Here is a 19,530-nt window from a genome sequence, read left to right on the forward strand (position 1 = left end):
TAACCTCCTTTTTTTGCCATTGCAGTCCCAGTTCACTGAGAAAATGATTACACTAGACCAGTTCGCATTCTGCTTTAGATGAAATTTCCCATAATAATATCCCCATCTCCAGAGAGGCGAACATGCCCATGCTAGGTTGCAGGGCTAATACTACTGCAGTAAAGGGCTGCCCCAAAGCACCTCCTCATTTTGGAGTGAAGTACAGGTGGCCAGGAAAGGACCTTTCAGGATGTGTGGACCCCTGAAATGGGACTGCTCTCCCTCAGGAAACTCTGACACCTGGTGAATGACTTATTATTTGCCTTTCTGGCACTACCTTTGTTTATTTTAACTGCTCAGTGCTGGTATATCTTGTTGTACACTATACTTCTCATCTGCTCCTATACATTAAAAGTAGCATCAAGCCAATTTAAACAGTCGTGGCTTCCAGGAAACAATCTAGTTGGAAACACACCCCAGTGGTGACACTTGGGGCGCCCCGCCCCCACTGCCCCCCTTCCTCCACCCCTGGTTAGATGACACCCATTCCCTTCACAGAGCCACAGTTCTCCGAGTTTCCTGGGAAGAGGGAATTATTATAATAAATATTATAATAAATATTATAATATTATAATAAATATTATAATAAATAAATAAATATAAATATTATAATAATTATTAAACCACATTGCTGTTTATAGGTCTGAAAGTGTGAAGGACACTCAGAAGAGGAGATGGGTATGTCTCTGGGGCTTCTTCCCTTCTTCCTTCCACCCTGCCCTTGGCCAAATTGGAAAAGCGAGAAGCAGGTGTCACTCCTGCTGGGACTCCATATCAGGTCAGGAGTCCCAAGAACTCCTGCAGTGCCCAGGCCTCCCTGAGTCTTCCCCTGGCTTTTGCTTTGCTTGCAGCAGCGGCTGCTGCTGCTGGAAGAGAGTTTGACACACAGAGGAAAGAAAGCCAGATCTTGTCACAAGGCCAGGTATTTTTCATGCATTTATTCATACAAAAGGTATAATAACTTATGAATGTCAAACAGGCACAGGAGGACATGGGTGGGGGAAAGGGGGAGACGGGTGCCCACGGTGGCCTGTGCCAGCCCAGGACTCAGCACGGTCTCTGCAGAAGGACAGGTTGGGAGGGCTGGCAGGTCTTTCTGAAGGGCATCTGGGAGGCTCCAGCAACACCACACCACTGCAGAGGCTGCCAGGAGCGCCCAGTGCCAGCAGCGCCTGCTGGAGTTCTTTGGCTGCCCTGGGCACAGGCAGGAGGGGGCCTGCAGGGGAGGAGTGTCTCTGTGGGGATCTACTTCCAGGCAAGTGTCATGGTTGTGCGGGGGCTTCAGAGGCTGTGGCACACAGAAGTGGTGTTGAGCCAGTGGACAGGGGCTGGCGAGGCACAGGCCCTGTGAGCCCAACTCCCTGCAGCAGGAGTGGAGGCAGGCAGGCAGGAGGGCAGGCGGGCAGGCAGGGACCCTCAGCTACTTGTCACATTCCAGGTCCTGGGATCCTTCGCCGCCTTCGTAGTGCCTCTCGCAGAATTGCTGAATGCGCCGACAGGCCTCCACCATCATCTCCTCGGGCACTGTGATCACCACACGGAAGAAGTTGGGGTACTCAAAGCACTGTCAGAAGAAGCAGAAGAGGACCATTGAGATGGCATCAGGGGCCAGGGGCCACCATGCGGATCCTTTACAAGGCTGACTCCCTAAGGAGTGGCGAGAGAGCCTCGAAGGACCATCTCTGGTGCCTTGGAAATCCTGCACACACCAGACTTTGACATCAAGACCGGGTAGGATAAATGTGAAGGAGTTTGGGGTGGGCATGTTAAGGGGAGGGTCAACACCTCCTGCTTTGCATGCAGAATATTCCTGGCTGATCTCCCTGCCTTTCCCAATGGAAGAGTCTGGGCAAGGGGACACGCTCTCCAAGCGTGATTTGGGAGAGCTGCTGCTAGTCGGTGTAGAGTCGACCAAGGGCAAGCAACGTGGTGATAGCACCTGTGGAGGGTCTCTGTCTTGGTTGTTGTTCCACACAAGGAGTGCTGAGAAACCAGCTTGTCAGTTTCTCACAGACTTCTGATCAGCCACTGTGAGAACAGGATGCAAGACCAGATGGGCTATTGGCCTGATCCAGCAGGCTTGTCTCAAGGAATGGTGCTGCCGGCAAGTGCAATGGCCATTCTCCAAGGCCCACGTAGCAGGAGGGAGCAAGCGGCTGGGGATCTGGGGAAGGGAGCCTCGCGGCACCTCACAAGGTGCCATTGTTCAGCAGCCAGCGGTGTGGGCGCTGAGCCAGCTGGCACTGAGATTGTGAAATGCAAGCAATGTCCCCTCATGCCATGCATGGTGGGAGTGCCTTGCCAATCACAAGCATCTAGAAGAAAGACCAGCTAAAGGAGAGGAAAGGCAGGTGGGGGCCAGCTGAGCAGCAGAGGCCCAGGGAAAGTGGAGCCGAGCCGAGTACCTCTTCTCTGCCAAGTACAGCTCCCGGGGCTCCAGTAACTCCCAGGGCCTCCCATAACTCTCTTGCAAATAAAGATGCTCACCGTGGCCGGCAGACAGAAGACGGACTGCTCAGCAATGAGCCTCTCTGTGAACTCCACATCATTCTCAAACTCTGGAAAGTGTTCCATCTGAATGCCCACCTGCAGCAAGGAAGAGGAGGAAACACAGAGTTAGGGATGATCTGCCTGGCATTTGCCCATCTCAGGGGCAAAGCTCTGCAAGTGAAGGAAAGCCACTCACCATGAGGTACATGGCCCCTGACGGCCGGACAGGCTGCAAGCCACAGACAGTGGAAAGGGCATCATAGCAGAGGTCAGCATTGGACTGCAAAGGGAAGGAGGAAGGAGGAGGAGTCAGGTCAGATTGCAGGCACAAGCATCCCAGGTTCCCCGCTGGGACCACCCAACACTATGGTGTTCACCATGGATAAAGGCTTAAAAGGGTACATTGTTGATGAATTAAAACCTGCCCACCCTGGGAACTGATGGGACCACAAAAAGTGACCTGCTTGCCAGCCCTGTCCACACTTGCACTGTGTTATTTTCCCAGTGCTCCAGGTGTGTGCATTCCACTGAGTGCTCCCCCATCCCGCAGCTGTCATTTATTTCCATGCTCACTGCCATGAATATTGGGCAAAGCTTTTGACACAGTGTTTGGCTCTGATGTGCTATGTGGTGGGGAATAGTTGAGAGTATATATTACTACATTGGATGAATATAAAATAGGGACGCTTAACATTCACAAGGGCATAGGAAACTGCCTTATACCATTGGCCCATCCAGCTCAGTATTGCCTGCACGGACAGGCAGCAGCCCTACAGGGTTTTAGATAGAGAGTCTCACCAAGCTCTGCCTGGAGATGTAGAACCTCAGACTTTCTGTGTGCAAAGCAAATTGCTCTACCATTGAGCTGAGGTCCATCCTTCCGAACTAGCATATCAATGGAATCTCAAAAGGGAATCTATGCAGAGATTTCATTAATACGCACATTCCTTTAACTGTAACAGTTTCACTGACCAATTCATGCGAAGCTGGATTATTAAAAGAACCAATCAGTTCCAACAGGGAGGGGCTGTGGGGGCTGTGCTGAGCACCTCCTTGCCCCCTCCAGGCCAGTGCAGCTCCCCAGGGTGAGAGGAGTCACACTGTCCACTCCCACCACCCAAGTGGTGTTTATGGGCTGGGGAGCATCCCTGTTGCCCTCCAAGGAGTTGGGAGAGATAAGCAAGAGGGGCTTTGAGAGGCATGAGCACTCCCTGGTGCTCCCCACCCACTCTATTTTTAATAGCTCTTTTGGTCTAGTCCTGCTTTTACTTATATGTTTGTTGTTCCTATTTCTTTTCTCCCTCCCCTTTCAAAGAGAAGGGATGTACCTTGAGAAAGCCGAGGGTGTTGTGGTAGAATTCCGGGGACGTCTGGCGAAGGATGCGGCTGAGAGCTCCCTGGACAACTGTGCAGGGGCCCAGGATCCTCTGGCTCAGCCTCAGGAGGCCGTCTCTGATCTGAAAGATGCACAGGGGAGAGAGAGCTCAGTAGGGAGGGGCACGACCTGATCCCCAAGTTGATCTAAGAGAGTGAAATTCCGCAGTCACAGCAAGAGCCCTCTTGTGGCTCAGTGTGCCCCCAAACCAAAGGCAGAGCTGGGAAGGTGGGAAAGAGAGTCTGCATCATACCATGGGTGCTATGGAGGAAACCCGTGCAGAACTCGCACCGGTGTAGAGGGCACAGGAAGTGGGGGAGGGATCTCCTCGCTGCTACTCAAACCAACTTGTTCCTGTTCAGAGCCCATTTGGAGTAGGGGGCATCAGGCAGCCTTTCACTGACCAGACCCAGGAGGCAGGGAACACTGCCTCCTTGACATCCTAGCACAGACAGTGGGCATTGGGGCACAAAGGCTACATGAATCAGGCTCAGAGGGTGGCTGTGAAGCGGTGGGGGGCATGAACTCTTTCCCTCCATCACACCAGCTCCTGGACCGGGTGCAGAAAGTCAGGGCAGCACCGAGTTCTGCCAACTTACCTCCTTCCCAAAGATCTCCCTGCGATCATGTATGAGAATCCAGCCCATTCTCCAGCCAGGCACCAGCCACCGCTTGGCGAGGCCTCCACATGAGAGGATAGGCACGTTGGTGCTGAGCTTTGCTAGGGACTCGTATTTGCAGTCTTCAAACACCTAGTGGGGGGGAGTGCAGAAGGAGGAATACCAGAGTAAGTAGTGATAGAAACACCTAATGGGCGTGTGAAGCAGGTAAGGGGGATGCTAGTGCAGCTGGCTGTGATTGCGGAGAAGACCAAGCCACCTCAGGCAGACCCACCCCACTCCCTGCTTTCCCAGCCATGTGTCAGAAGATGGGAGGGAGCTTCTCCCGGGAAGAAGGGTTCCAGCTGCTGTGCTTGGCCTTCCGAGGGGCCAGGGGTGCTTCTGCCTCACTCACCATGTCAGCGTAGATCTCATCAGCCAAGATGGGGACACACTGCCTGGAGGCAACTAAGAGAGACAGACAGAAAGAAATCTAGTCAGCCCCCTGACTCTGTTTCCTTCTTTCTTCCCCAGAGCAAGGCCTGGGATAAACACACACACACACACACACACACACACACACACACACACACACGGTGGGGGATCCTCACCTGCCAGGATCTTCTGGAGGTGGCTTTTGCTGAAAACGGAGCCACAGGGGTTAGATGGGTTGTTCACAATCAAGCAAGCTGTCTTGTCATCCACCAGCGACTCCATTTGCTTCAGGTCAATTTCCCATGATTTCTCTGGCTGCAGGGAGAAGAAAAGGGAGGATGAGGTGAGGAATGCCCCCACTTCAGGACCTCAGCCTGGTACCCATGAACCAGGCTTCCTGCCAGGGTCAGGGTGGGCCGGAGGTCCTGGGCAGGTGAAAAGGGATGGCGGTTGGAGCAACTGTCGACTGGTCAGGATACTGACCCCCTTTTCTCTTCCAAGAGCCCTGCAACACCTCCCAGCCTGGGTTTGGGCCCAGTCTAAAGAAGGGGAGATGGAGAACAGGTCCCCAGGCCTTGAACCCGCGTCAACAGGCAGCCCTTCTTTATAGCTGAGCTCTGTGGAGAGGCAGGCAGAGCCCTGCAAGGGAGCTCCTGCTTGTCTTCCTGCTTGTGCCATGCCTCTCTGCTGCGCCACCTCCTGCCCCAGCTTACCAAGAGGTTGTAGAATTTGACCTCGATGCCCAGGGACTGAGCCAGGGTTTTGTAGAGGGAGAAACCAGGCCGTGGCACCAGGATGTTCTGCCCGGGGTTGGCCAACACAGCCAGGGCCAGCTCAATGGCCTGACTGCAGCCGCTTGTCAGGATCACGTCCTGCAAAGGAAGAGGGAGCAGAGTAGGCAGCTGTGAGCCTGGCGGGTAGCAACCACCAGGAAAGACTAGCCCAGAAGAAGCACAGGAGGGGAGGGAGGTGGGAGGGAAAGGTTTCTTCACTGGCTCTTTCTGGAAATTCCTGGCCAGGAGCCTGGAATGAAGGGGGGGGTCCCTGCTAGCATACAGAAGGTCCCAGGTTAAATCCCCAATGGCATCAACTTAGGCTGGGAGAGACTCCCTGCCTGAAACCCTGGAGACACAATGTTGCCTGTCAATGTGAACAATACCAAGCTAGGTGGACCAGTTGTCTGACTCAGTATAAAGCAGCTTCCTGGGTTCCTAATAAAGATTCCAGGCCCAGGATCCTATCTGGGCAAGCTCCAGTTCCAGTACAGTGAGTTGTGGAGGTGCTGGCCAGGGTTTGCAAAAGCTAATTTTCTCAGCATCAAGGTCAGATGGCAATGCATGCAGCAGTCAGGGTCAGTTACCTGGGCTTCCAAGGGGGCTTCTGGGCAGGTGTAGTAGCCTGCGACCACCTCCCGGCAAGACAAGTAACCTGTGTAGAGGATTCCCAGAAGAGTTGGCATGTTAGACTTTTGCAGCAAAAGCAAAATAGGGGCTGCATACATTGAAAGCATCTCCCAGGACTTACCTACTGAGGGGGCATAGCCATTATACTGCCCAGAATCCAGGGCCTCCTTCATCGCTTGGATGACCTCATCATCTGCTGGGAGGTTCCCAAACACAGTTGGGTCCCCTGTGGGGAAACATGAGGGGAATCCATGTCACTTGAGGGTGGGGCATTGGCAGGAGCCCCCACCTTGTGGTCCCTCCATAGCCCACCTGCTTACCTATGGACAGAGAGATCAGGGGCTTCTGGTGGTTGGGCTCCACCTTCATGCTGTCCACAATGGCTCGGATGGGGTTGAAGGTCCTCTTGGACATTTCGGAAGCCCTGACGGCCCAGTGGGCCTTGCGGTTTTTCCCCTTGCCCAGAGAAGGGCCCTTCCCACCATTGAGGCTGACATGGACATCGAGGATGGAGGGCGGGGACGTCTTGCCATTCACGTGGATCAGGTAGGATTCCATCGCTGGAAAGGAAGTGCAAAGAGCAGGTGGGCCGACATCCATGATTACACAATCCTCTCTTCAAGGCTGCTGTCTGTTCAAGGCCACTGCCATGGCAGAATTGGGTGGAGACATGGACACAGCCAAGGGGCAGCGGTGGGGGGGAGCTGCCCCCCAGATAAAGTAAAACAATAGAAATACTTAACTGACCAATCATGTCGATTCTGCCCCTCCCCAACAAAAATCCAAGCTACGTCCATGGGTGGAAGCACCAGTCCTGAGCAGGCAGCTCTTAGTGCAGGAGGAGCCAAGTCAGCTGCCACATACCCCTAGCAGGACCCTGATCAAGCCTCATAGCAGGGAAGCTGGTAAAAGGGGGTGGAGATGTGCGGGGAGTGGGGCAAGAACTGCAGTTGGGCTGGAGGCCAACTTGGATGAGGGAAATGTGTTTTCCCTCTATGCCCTCCTTCCCACAGAGGTAGGGACAGCATGTACTTGGCATGTGAATGACAAGACACCACTGCGTTTGTGTGTGTTGGGCAGGCTTTGACCAAGTTCTCTTTCAAAATATATTTGTCTAGTTGTGCCTAAGTGCTGGGGGTAGGAGGACACCCCCATTCTTCACTTTGGAGTTCATCTCCAGTATAAATTCACTGGGTGACCTCAGGGAAGCCATTCTCTCCTGACCTACCTTTCAGGGTTGCTGTTAGGATGAGTGAGAGAGTATTGTTGAAGCACTGTTAGAACTCAAAAAGGGGTGTATAAATGAATTGTGGTCTACTATGAAAAATCTTGTAAAGTGTTTTAGCCTGTTTGTCTTTAAGCCATGATTTTTTAAAAAGTCAAATTGATTAATTATAGAAACAGATTTAAGAACAAAAGGGAGTAATTTGTCAGGGATTTCAAATGCCATTTGAGAAGCCCAAACAGTGTCGTCGGAACCTGAGAATCACCACTAAGAGATCTTATGGGCAAGGTCCAAGGGCTGAGTCAGACACTGTCCTTGTAAAACACTGAGGGAAAACCCAGCAAACATTGGACCAGGAGAGAAAGAAGGGAAGGAGCCCTGCACTTGCCTTGGGAGAAATATGACTTGCATTGCCCCCTTCCCTCCCTCTGTCCCCCTGTCTCGCTCCAAAGAATCTGGCACAGCTGGAGAGAGCTGAGAAGGCAAAGCTGGTGGGATGTGGCAAAGGAAGCAGCAAGGTGAGTGAGAGGCAGCTGGTGGCTCCCTGGGCAAGAAGGGCACATGAGAGCCAGGGGCACAACTAAGAAGTCTCCAGTGCCAGCTGCAAAAGGCCAAGGAACCTCTTCACATTGGCTGAAAAGTCATTTCCCCTCTGTACTCCCAGAATAAAACAATAATCATAATATGGCAGTAAATTTGATTGCAGGTGTGGTGCCACCTGCCTCCCAAGATAAAGCCAGCCTGCACCCTCCACCCCGAGCCACCTCAAGTCCTGGCTCCTCTTGGAACAAGCTACACAGACGTCAAAACCACTCTCCACAGACGCCAGAATTCCTCGGTTCCTTGTTCCAGAGCCTCCGCTGGCCCAACAGGCCAGGCCAGTCCCTTTGCAATTGTCCACCTCCAGGTTCTCTGTTGTGTCTGCTCAGGTCACTCCTGGTCTCCGGAGGGTGTACATGCTGGGACACGGGTGTCCCAGGAAAAGCACCTGAGTTCTGCCTCCGCCACTTTGTTGCAGCCCTTCATGCGGTGCTTGTTCCCCGCAGAGGACTCCATCCCAGGGACCGTGGACACCAGCTCAGACCCCGTCAGGCTTACAGGTGGCACCTCAAGGAGCCTCTTACCTATGTAGCAGCAGCTGCAGCTTTGTGTGGTGGCAAAGGTGGGCGAACGAGGCACCTCTGATGAACCTGGCAGGCCGCTCTGCCTGCTCTGGAGCTGCTGAATGGGGAGATCAGAGCCTTCCCTGGGCCCTTTTATGTGGGATAGGCGGGCAGGAGCACAACAGGGCCCCACTGCAGATTCCCAGCCAAGAACTGGGTGTCAGCTTGGAGACCTTTAATGATTGGCTGATAGGGAGGGCAGCACTCCCCCCCCCATCAGGACACACAGACACACCAGCTCAGTAATAGTCTAGCTCCAAACATCTGGAGCAAACACTGCCTGAATGTTAACCCTTCGACTGCCATCTACACCCCCACAACTCCCTGATCCCGTTTGTGAAGTGCGAGCACAAAATTGGGGTAGGGCCCCTCCCAGTCTGGCCTTGGCAGGTCAGGTGAGTATGCCACCCCTCCAGTACCAGGGGCAGCCAGATTGCAACCCTCATTGCTGGAGAATATTGGGCCTGCAGAGGCTGGGTGCCCACAGTGGAGAGGGGTGTGTTAATTTCCTCAGTGCCTCAGTGGTCCAAGGCTTAGCCTGGCAGTCTTGGCCTGATGCAATCAGCTGCATTCATCCCATCATCTCCAGCTCCACGTTGCAAAGCACTAATGAGTCCCAAATGTTCCCCCCCACCCACATCCATGCACGCAAGCAAGCAAGCAAGCAAGCGAAGAGGAGGTGTCCCGATAGCAACAACAGTCCTACCGCCCTCCTCCAACCACAGGCAGCCAAGCCCCACCACACCCCCAGCAGCTGAAGATCAAAGGGTACCTGCGTGACAGGGACCCCATTAATCTCCAGCAAAGAGGCAGATCTCATTTCTGGAGGGGTGGTGGAGAGCTAGCCTAAGCAGCTAATGGATGTGTATCTACCTCGGGCCTAGAGGGAGAGAAAGAAATTGGTAGCTTCTGAACAGCCTGGCTCAGAAAGCACCCATGAGCAAACAATGCCCACCAGTCAGTATAGCTGGTCAAGGTATAGTCGCTGGCATTGCAAGGCACCCTTAATTAGAGGCTTTGCCTTCTCTGGCTGGCACCAATAGTGTTTCTGTGCCAAGGAGCCCCCCTCCCAGCTTTGCAAGTGGCACAAGGTCTCTTCCACAGCCAGAACAACACTGAGGGCAGAGAACAGGATGATTGGCATGCCAGGTCAACACCTGTCCCTCAAGGCCAATTCTAGGGCCCCATCAGGCTCACCCTCAAGCGTCAGGCTCCGTGAGCCCTTTCCCCATTGCCTGCCCTGAAGCGTCGCTGGTGCCAAGATGATCTGCCCAGTTTTGCAGGCTGTAGCTGCAGCAGAGCGAGGCTGGCCTTGAGACATTTCTCCCCCACCATAATGTGCCTGGCAAGGCACCCTGTCTCCCTCCCTCCCTCCCTCCCTCCCAGTTGATGCAAGCAATGACTCTGCCTGTCACCTTGCAAGGTTCGGTCGACAGGAGCCCTTTGGTTCAACTTTGCATCAACTGATAGCCTGAGTTACGTAAGGCTGGCAGTCTGCAGGCGCGAGGGAGGGCTGCTAAACATTTGGGACCTAACAAGTGCTGCCCAAGAAGCCTCCACAAAGTGCTCCCCTCAGAAAGGCTGGGCGGCAGGCATGCTATGGGGGTAACACTACCTGAAACCTCTTTTGTGGGGCGGAATCCCTGGACAGAGCACAGAGAATGGTGAGGGGTCTATTTAGCACAGTGGGAGAAAGATTCCCCGCAATGCACACAGAATGCATCAGCAGCTCTTCCAGTAACCCATCCCAGATGCTCTCCTTTCCTTCGGCCCCAGAAGTGCAAAGCCAGCAGCAGACTCTCTGGCACCTTCCTACCCAGGCTCCATCCTCCATCCAGTCTCCTCCATCCTCGGAGTTTTTTTTTACGCACAGCACAGCTGGCAGCATCCACAAGCTCTCCCCTTCCCCTTCTGCCTACCAGGAAGGCACCTACAGCTTGGCAGGGGCCCTGGTGATGCTGCTGCAGGAAGCAGAAGTTGGGCAAGTGGGTGTGGCCCATGCTGCCTCTCTGCTCTTGAAGGGGCAAATGGGCTCTTTGCAAGGTCTACCTTGTGGAATTCCCCCCTCCCCATCAGGCTTTCAGTCACCACAGCATCCTCTGACTGTTTCGTTCACTTTCTGGGGGTTTGCCTCCATCGCCTCCTTCCTCCCCAAACATGAGGACTAGCTCTAGGGAGGTTCCTGCTTGCAGACCCAACAACAGCATCTCCAGCCTTTTGTTTATCAAGAGATGCCACTTCATAGACTAGGGCGGGGGGGTCCCCCATTCCTCCTCTCTCCCCTTTGCAGTGCTTGGGTTTCACTCTCTTTTAGCTGGATTTAACTCCCTCCTCTATCTGCCGTCAAGCTGCACCAGTAAGAGACCTTATTTCTATCCAGCACCAAAGATCTGCACAGGGCCCCCCATGGAGGACAATGAACTCTGTGCCTTGATGGGTGGGGAAGGTTACCATGACTTGTGCTATGAGACTCTCCGCAGCAAGCCGTTGTGCAATGTGAAGGGAGGGGAAAGGAAGGCAGCAGGAACCACTTTCTCCCATTTGTGGAGAGCTTTCACCCCCCTCCCGCCCCCCCTCCTTTGAAGCCAAGTCAATATTGGCTAATTTCATCACCAATGTTTGGTTAGTGACTTCACATTCTCATCCTCTTGCATGGCCTGTTGTGTAGCGGCCTCTGCCCTCTTCACCTCCATGGCCTTGGAGCAGCCAGGTGCCAAGCAAACAACAGGAAGGCTCTCGGATGACTTCAAGGGGCGTCTTTTCACATATGTCACCCACTTTTTCAGGTGTCATTCTTACGCAATTGCCAGGAACAGGGCAGGCACCAACCACCTCAGGTTCCCAGCCACTCCTCCGGCTCCACACAGCATAGCAAAAACAATTGTATTCCACATAGTCAGACCAACCACACAGCCAGTTGCTTGGGTGCAGCTAAACACATTCCTTGAATTAGGCACACTGTGTGTATAATTTTGAAAACACAAATTTCCCATGTCGCAGCAGAGACGTCAGACTGAGGGATGTGTACTTTCCTCAGAAACTCACAGGCTGTTGGCAGAGAGTGGGGAGGACGGTGCTCCACTGAACTTCGTTCTGGACTCTTCTTTCTGCTGTGGTCCCTGCGACTCTTGCTTGGATTCCTTCTCCCCAGTTTACATAACTGCAACTCTGCTCTGCTCCATATAACAGTCCATAGTGAGTTTCCACTGGCTGGAAATTGTTTCTAATGTGGATGGTCAAGAGATGGCGTATCTGGATCCTCATTAAAATCACCTGCATTTCAGAGGCTTGTTCCCCACATAGCCAAAATATTTCCCTAAGAACTTTATGCAAAAACCAGGACAACTACTGGGTGTCATTATCATGGTTAAAGGACCGCTTCTGAAAGTTTTGCCCATCAATTCCTTGACTGACCCATCTCCCAAAACTTTGAAGGCAGAGAACCACCACCACCCCCGAAACTGGAATACAGATCCTCTGTCAGAATGGACCACCCTCATATTAGATTGTCCATATTTCCTTTCTTCCTTTTTCAAGTTTAGGAATGGCTAGTTGGTGGAAATTTCCTCTCACAGTATGCAATTGCAGGAAGAAGAAGAAGAGTTTGGATTTGATATCCCACTTTATCACTACCTGAAGGAGTCTCAAAATGGCTAACGTTCTCCTTTCCCTTCCTCTCCCACAACAAACACTCTGTGAGGTGAGTGGGGCTGAGAGACTTCAAAGAAGTGTGACTGGCCCAAGGTCACCCAGCAGCTGCATGTGGAGGAGCGGAGATGCAAACCCAGTTCACCAGATTACGAGTCTACCGCTCTTAACCACTACACCACACTGGCTCATGCTGTTGATTGCAGAACAGCCAAGTGTCATTGCAGCTCTTCAAGGCTACTAATCAGAAACTTCCTTCTTGCAGGATCTGCCTCTTATGCTTCCCATTTAGGACATTTGGATCATTAGTGATTAATTTCCTCTTAATTACCATTTGGTATCGCTTCAGCTCCATATAGGTACCAAAGGCTGATCCAGTTGCCATTTTATTTATTTTAATACATTTACACATTAACTTTACAAAAGCTAGCAAACAATAAAATATTTTTAAAGGAGCATTTAGTTTAAACCAGTCACCACTAAATACAGTAAAGCAGCAGCAACTACATTACTAACTCACATAGAAAGTCAATAAAAGGCCAAACAAAACAAGAAATGTTTTCAAGAGCCACTTAATGGTAATGACTGAAGAGGCCCCCTGTATGATGGTATCATATGTTGAACTGACAACATCATAGTAGGTAAACATCAGCAAGAATGCCTGAAGCCAATTCCAGACAGGTATTGGGAGAGGAACCTGAAACAGAATGAAAAGTGCAGATTTGCCATGTCAGAAATTAAATCCTGAGGACATAGGTTAACCAAAGATGGCCTAATACCTGATGCAACTAAAATCAAAGCCAGCATTGGAATGCCTGGTCCAAAGAATAAGGTTGATGTACAAAGATTTCTAGGAATGGCCAGGATCTAGCAAAGTTTATTCCAGACATGACAACAGCAATCACAACAGCACAGAAAGAGTTACTGGCTCACGACACTGCATTTCACTGGATGCCAAACAACAAAGGAACATTCAGGCAGTTCAAGGGGCTGCTAGAAAAAGCAAAGTGCCATGATTTGAAAGAACCAGCAACAGGGATCCTTCTGTGTTGCTGCAGCTGAAAGCCTTGTCTTTTGTACCTGCTCCCCTTCCCAAGCACCAGCAACCACCTTACAGGACTGCAGTCAAACATTTGGGTATTAGAAGAAGCATCCGCTGCTATTTCATCACCAAAAATGGTAAGTCTGGGGGAGCAAACAAATACAAAAAAAAGGAATACCTAATGCTAGCGCAGTATAAACACCAGCAAAAATCACAGCAAGGAGAACAAAATGAAACAGGTGTTCTAAGCAAGTACCTAATGAAAGAGCAATATTTTCACTCGGCATTGGAACATGGGAAGCTGCCTGAGAGTCAGACCATTGGTCTATCTAGCTCAATACTGCCTGCAGCTACTGGCAGCAACGGCTCACCAAGTTTCAGGAAGGGAGGTTCTGCTGTGAGGCAGGCTTCCTTTTTTTAATAAAGTTTTTTATTTATACAAGAAAAAAGAAAAAAACACAAATACCAAATTACACACAAATTACAAAAATAACCATAGACACATAATTTTCTTAGCAAACAATAAAACATCAATTGGTCTTAACACTAAAGACCCAACCTCCCATCTATTCCATATTTCAAATTCATATTACTTATTGCCAATACACTTTTATCATAATTAAACTTATTCTCAATAAATCTAATTTCTTATATCTACCTTGCAACTATTACTGAAGTTCCTCAAATGCTGCAACAGAATTTAAACTACTATATTTATTTTTCAGATATTCTTTGAAAACCTCCCATTTTGAAACAAATTCCTGTTTTGATTTATTCTTTATTTTTTCTGATAAACCATCTAATTCAGCATATTCTGTCAGCTTTTGGATCCAATCTTGTATAGAGGGGTTTTCATTACTCTTCCATTTTGCTGCGATCAAAACTCTTGCTGCCATCGTCACATATAAAAAGATACCCTTCCTCTTTTGTGGAATATCCAAATCTGTTATTCCCAGGAGGTAGGCCTCTGGTTTTTTATTGAAAGAGATCTTCAGCATTTTTTGCAGTTCTGCATGTATACTCTCCCAGAATACCTGTATTTTCCTACATATCCACCACATATGGTAGAATGTTCCTGAGTCGATGCTGTAAGGCAGGCTTCCTCAACCTTGGCCCTCCAGATGTTTTTGGCTTACAGCTCCCATGATCCCTAGCTAGCAGGACCAGTGGTCAGAGATGATGGGAATTATATTCTCAAAACATCTGGAGGGCCAAGGTTGAGGAAGCCTGCTGTGAGGGATTGAACCTGGGACATTCTACATGCAAAGCAGATGAAAGAAGTTGGGGTGATGTTGGTGGTAGCTAAATTCCCAGGAAGTGTGTTCCTGAACTTGATAGCCACTACCAAGCAGGTCTTCCTCACATGACCTTCCATCACCTTGAATGAATTTAAGTTAGTTATGACCATTAGCTTCAGTGGGTCTACTCAGAGTGGAACTAGCATCAAATACCAGCCGTTATTTTTGTGCCTTCCTTACTTGCCCTGCAAGTATAATACCAATACCAATAAATAAATACATTAAAAAGATGGAAAAATATGATAGAAGCTGATGGACTCAAAGGAAGCTGATGTTGTTACAATAAAATTGTGCCAATTGCCTATCTCAAAATCAAAACTTGTGGAATTTCAGAAAGTTCTGCAGATTCTAGGAAGTGTTGTTATGTGTAACCCAATCTCCAAGCGGTAAAGTTTCAGAGGTCCCAACGCATACCATGGGTTTGGTTTCTTTGGAATGAAGGCTGCTGTGTGAAGGCTTGTGGTGTCTTTGGGATACACAATTTATTTGTATGTATGTGCAGGCAGAGCATAAGGCAGAAGGACTCTAAGCATAAACACTCCCAACAGCTCTTGTTCCCCCATTAGGTTTATAGTGTCTGTAGAGATAAATTAAGTCTCTCTCTCTCCACCCCAGTTCCATGGCAAGATTGGCAGACTTACTGCCCCTTTCATGAACATGCACATTACTGACCCCACCTCACACTAGGGCAGGTCATGGAAATCTAAGAAGATGCCCTTTAAACAGGCTGACTGCTGCCCTCCCTTCACCTGCTTGCTACTGAAAGAGTCAGCCAACTTCACATGAAAGGACACTAAAGTGAAAGGAACCATGACTAATTAGGAGAGCATTCTGCTATAAACAGGTTTGCTGATGTTTTAATGATTTTGCTCAGCCTATAGGAAGTAATGTTAAAGTGAAACATCCCATTCACGGTGGCTGAAAATGCTGCTTGTTACAGCAAACGAGAACTAATGTATCTTAAGAACCCACAGAATGAACAAAAGTATTTCCAGAGGTTGTATAATCGAACACAGAAGTCAATACTAGACACCCCCCATCTCCGTGCACAATGCACTCACAACATTTTGTGACAATCTTGGCAGAGCTGGGAAGGGGCTTATTTGAATGCAAGAGAATATTATATTTCATAAAGAGTTATGGAAAATGTAATGACAGGAAATGGGAATGTGTTTGTTAAGTGGCAGCCTGGAGGAATGAGTGTGGGGGGGGCACCATCTGAGAGTGGAAACCAAGGGCAGCCAACGCTTCCCAGAGAGTACAATCTGAGCAGGAGTTGCACAAATCATGTTTGCTTTATGCTTCAGTATCATTCAAGTTTGGAACAGCAAATCTTGCAGGGAGCTTCCCACAATGACATTGCTACAAATATGTCCTGACATCCTTGCCACGTGGCACTGCTGCCCAGTCTCCTCCCACTTCCTAAAATCAGGTGCAAGGATGCCATCTATGCGGCACACAAGTTCCTTCTGGCTTTGTGTTTTCAGATCCAGATAACTGCAAAATACCCTGTGCTTTGGTTATACTGGTTTCCACCTTCCCTCTTACAGTTTCATGGAAAATCCCAGCAGCAATCCCTATCAAGGCCCAGAGGGAGGGACAACACAGCTTTGTTTGTCCAGAGAACGTGATTCATAACTTTGGCTCCAGGCTGCCCTGAGGGTCCAACTAAAGTATCTCTTTCTTGTTCAAAGCCATAGGCCACCACAATTCAATACAAAAATGGTGATATAGAATACATATGAAAACGCAGGTTTCTTGACATACAGTATTGCATTAAAAAAAACCTCATGCTTAATTTAAGCACAACTTCTCTCAGAAACAAAGGGGACATGGACCCTCCATATAAACTTGTGCCTATACACTACAAACATAATAGAGCAAAAGTACATCCTATTCACACACAGCCCCCTCCTTTTTTCTGGCTCTTAATTTTCTAGCAGTCAGAGTATATTTTGCAACCTAGATGGTAATCAGTACACCCCTGCCAGCTAGCAGTGATGGTGTTCCAACAGGATACCAGTAATTATTTTATCACAGAATCTGTGCTCTTAAATGAAGGATGGTTTTTTTGTTTTCTACACGTTGCCAGGCTGGGGGCCCCAATCCAAAACATGACCATGGTGTCAGGGTAGAGCAGCTTTATCTGTCTGCTCCCTGCTATGGTTCCAATTTGGATTCGGGCCTTGGAAGTTCCCCTACCCAAACACAGGCATGCAGACTGCTGGCTTGAGCATGTGTGTATGCAAATACACCATCTTAATCAAGTCTATACAGGGGACAAAATGGCTAAAGCCCCATATTCCCCACCCACCCACAAGTCCAGGTGGGGCTGGCTGAGGGCAGAGTGAGGTTGGTAGGGTTGCACTCCATTCACCCTAATGGAGCAGCCTCCACCATTCCACTTGGACCTTCTCATTGTGCAAAGCAAAAGTTCTGCCTCTAGAAATGTTGCTTAAAGTACTTTGGGCCCACAAGTCTCCAAGAGATACCTAGATGGACAAAATGCCCCTGAGCAGAAATACAAAGAGTATTTCTTAAAATGCTGAATCAGTGACCACAAATTGCTATGGAGGAGGCCTCCATAAAATGCCAGTACCCAAAATCTAGTACCCAAATGCAAAAGAACCCCTCTTCCTCCCTCATCAAAATAATTCAATGAAGGATTCAGAGCTAAGGGAGAAGTGTATCAGAGCCAAACCTTGCCAGCTTCACCTGAAGTGACACCATCTGACTAGAAAAATGCAATGGGGGGGGGGGAGGCAGAAGCACTGGCTGGCCACTAGGTTAGCATTTCCCCAAAGCCCTCAGAACCCAGATACCAATGGCCAACTCACACACCCCTGAGCCCATGCTTGCCTCACCCTCACCATGAAGGCATCATGGAACTTCAGGCCATGGAGAGGAGGCAGGCCTTTGGCATGGCAACCACTTGAAATATAAAGAAGACAGTAAGTGAAAGATTCCTCCCATCAAGCCATGGTGGCACAATGCTCTCTGCTCATGCCTACCTTTGAGAAACAAGGTGCCTTCAGCCAAGATAGTGGTACCTGCGGCTGAGAATCTCTCAGGAGAGCCTTGTTGAAATTCCGGCTGGAAAGCAGAGGAGGAAGGTGGTGAAAGTGGAGGAGAGAACGCAGAAAAGGTCTCCTCCTTGGATGAGCTTCAGTTGCTTTCTAGAGTTTGGCCCAGCTGCATTTGGTGAGAACCCCTGGGATACAAAGACTAATTTTTTTTTCTAAAACCAGCTTCTGAAATCATGGGACACAGTTATATTGCCCAGATTAGCAAGTTATGTTTGTGTAAGAGAAGACAGAGAGAAAGTAAATCCCTTCCCCTTGTTACTTGTGGGTAGAGCAAATGAGCAATTGTTCCATGCTCAAAATAATGAAGGTACCAAAAGTAATTGCATTTTTTGCAGACAGACAGCTTAAACAGGGTCATAAATGAAGTCATGAGGGAGAAGAAGTCTAGCAACTGCAACTACCCATGAGCACTGAATTAAACCTCCATGTCCAGAGGCCAAATCTAAGCTGCTGTAGATGGGCAACATCCTGATCCTGCTTGTGCGACTCTCAGTGGTGTCTGACTGGTCATTGTTGGAAACAGGATGCTGGGCTAGAGGGGCTCACCTTGGCCTGATCCATCTGCTAGGCTTCTCTGGTGTCAAGATGGACTCCAACTCCTATCACTCTCCTCTGGCCAGCATGGCTGATGATGACAGGGATTTTGTGGTGGGCTGTAGGTTCCTCATCCCTGCCTCCTGCTTTTAGTTGAACAGGTGAATGAATACCGTAAGAACAGAGGATCATCTAGCCTCTACTTTTTTTTTTTTTGAAATTTATAAAACAAAACTAAACTACTTTTATTGGAAAAACATTTAAACCTGCCCAATTCAACTCACACTTGGACGTTTAGAAACTTTAAATTAACTTTAACGCTTTCCATTGGAAAGCTAACAGAACACACTAACCTAAACCCATCTTAGCCTCATTGTAGCTTCAAAGATGCGCCTATCAAACACATCATGCATCCGAACAATCTGGTCCAACATACTAGTTGTTGCATTCTGAAAACTGTTCTGTGCATCATTTGCATCAGTAAACACCGATGCAGGCATATCTCTTGCCTTACCATCTTTGATATGGTCGGCAAATGACAAAGCGCCTCTCAATTGCTGAAATTTTCTAGCCCAATCTCCCAAAACTTCACAAACATAATATGCCCCATCAGGAAACCTTAAATCAGGTCCATACGGGCACGTACCATCCAAACTGTTCAACACAGACAAAGCCTGTTGCCTAGCCTCTTTGACAGTCCAATTGATACAACGAATCTGCTTCAATGCACGCATTAAATCAGAAACATTATACCAGTTTGCATCTTGCAACACAAAAACTCTCCCACCAAAATTCTCATAGTGGTTCGCCATTGCAACTCTAACAGCTCTTACACGGGATCTAGCCCTACCAACAAAACTACGAGCAACTCTGCGAGCCTGCGACACCAACTCCAAAATCAACTCCTCTCCCAATCCTAGCTCCAGGTTTTAATCCTGTGTCACAAACCCGCACCCATCTAGCCTCTACTTTAGCTGGCAGCAGCCATGCCCTTCCCATGGGCATAGGCTCTTTCTCTAGTCCTGCTCAACTAGGCGTGCAGAGGGTGAGCCATGGATGGACAAGCACTGAGTGGCAGTGGTTCTATTCCTTCCTGTCCTGTGGTTTCTGTGCAGTCCCACAAGAATGAGGAAGGGCTGCACCGGGTTCATTTCTGCACCCCCTGATGCTCAGAATCAACACAAAGCCAGTGA

The 19,530-nt window shown here is 49.4% G+C and overlaps 1 protein-coding gene and 1 long non-coding RNA gene across 3 annotated transcripts; both read right to left on the minus strand.

Annotated features, from left to right (window-relative positions):
* Positions 1–962: 962 nt before the first annotated feature.
* On the minus strand, positions 963–8,845 carry TAT (tyrosine aminotransferase). The gene is made up of 12 exons (XM_081202135.1): positions 8,691–8,845; positions 6,662–6,901; positions 6,463–6,567; positions 6,299–6,366; positions 5,652–5,810; positions 5,115–5,253; positions 4,919–4,971; positions 4,504–4,656; positions 3,858–3,986; positions 2,726–2,809; positions 2,527–2,625; positions 963–1,603 (listed from the first exon to the last, which is right to left on the minus strand). Exons 2-12 carry the CDS (start codon positions 6,897–6,899, stop codon positions 1,460–1,462), a joined length of 1,371 nt encoding a protein of 456 aa, XP_081058261.1. The 5' UTR covers positions 6,900–6,901; positions 8,691–8,845; the 3' UTR covers positions 963–1,459.
* A 3,974-nt stretch (positions 8,846–12,819) lies between these two features.
* LOC308591396 lies at positions 12,820–19,460 on the minus strand. Of its 2 annotated transcripts, none has more exons than XR_014010151.1 (3): positions 19,301–19,460; positions 17,768–18,534; positions 12,820–13,074 (listed from the first exon to the last, which is right to left on the minus strand). It is a non-coding gene; the product is annotated as an uncharacterized lncRNA (long non-coding RNA). The 2 variants fall into 2 exon arrangements; XR_014010152.1 differs by having other exon boundaries at positions 17,729–18,534.
* Positions 19,461–19,530: the final 70 nt, after the last annotated feature.

This window comes from Podarcis bocagei (genome assembly GCF_964188305.1).
Source record: "Podarcis bocagei genome assembly, chromosome: 7".
Classification (NCBI taxonomy): domain Eukaryota; kingdom Metazoa; phylum Chordata; class Lepidosauria; order Squamata; family Lacertidae; genus Podarcis; species Podarcis bocagei.

Bases quoted from the DNA above. Each gene is read 5' to 3' on its own strand.
- TAT (XM_081202135.1), bottom strand. From the start codon at position 6,899: ATGGAATCCTACCTGATCCACGTGAATGGCAAGACGTCCCCGCCCTCC. The intron at 5,811-6,298 runs GTAACTGACCCT...CTTCCTTTGCAG, and splicing joins AAGCCCCCTTGGAAGCCCAG to GACGTGATCCTGACAAGCGG. The intron at 4,657-4,918 runs GTGAGTGAGGCA...CCCCCCCACTAG, and splicing joins ATGAGATCTACGCTGACATG to GTGTTTGAAGACTGCAAATA.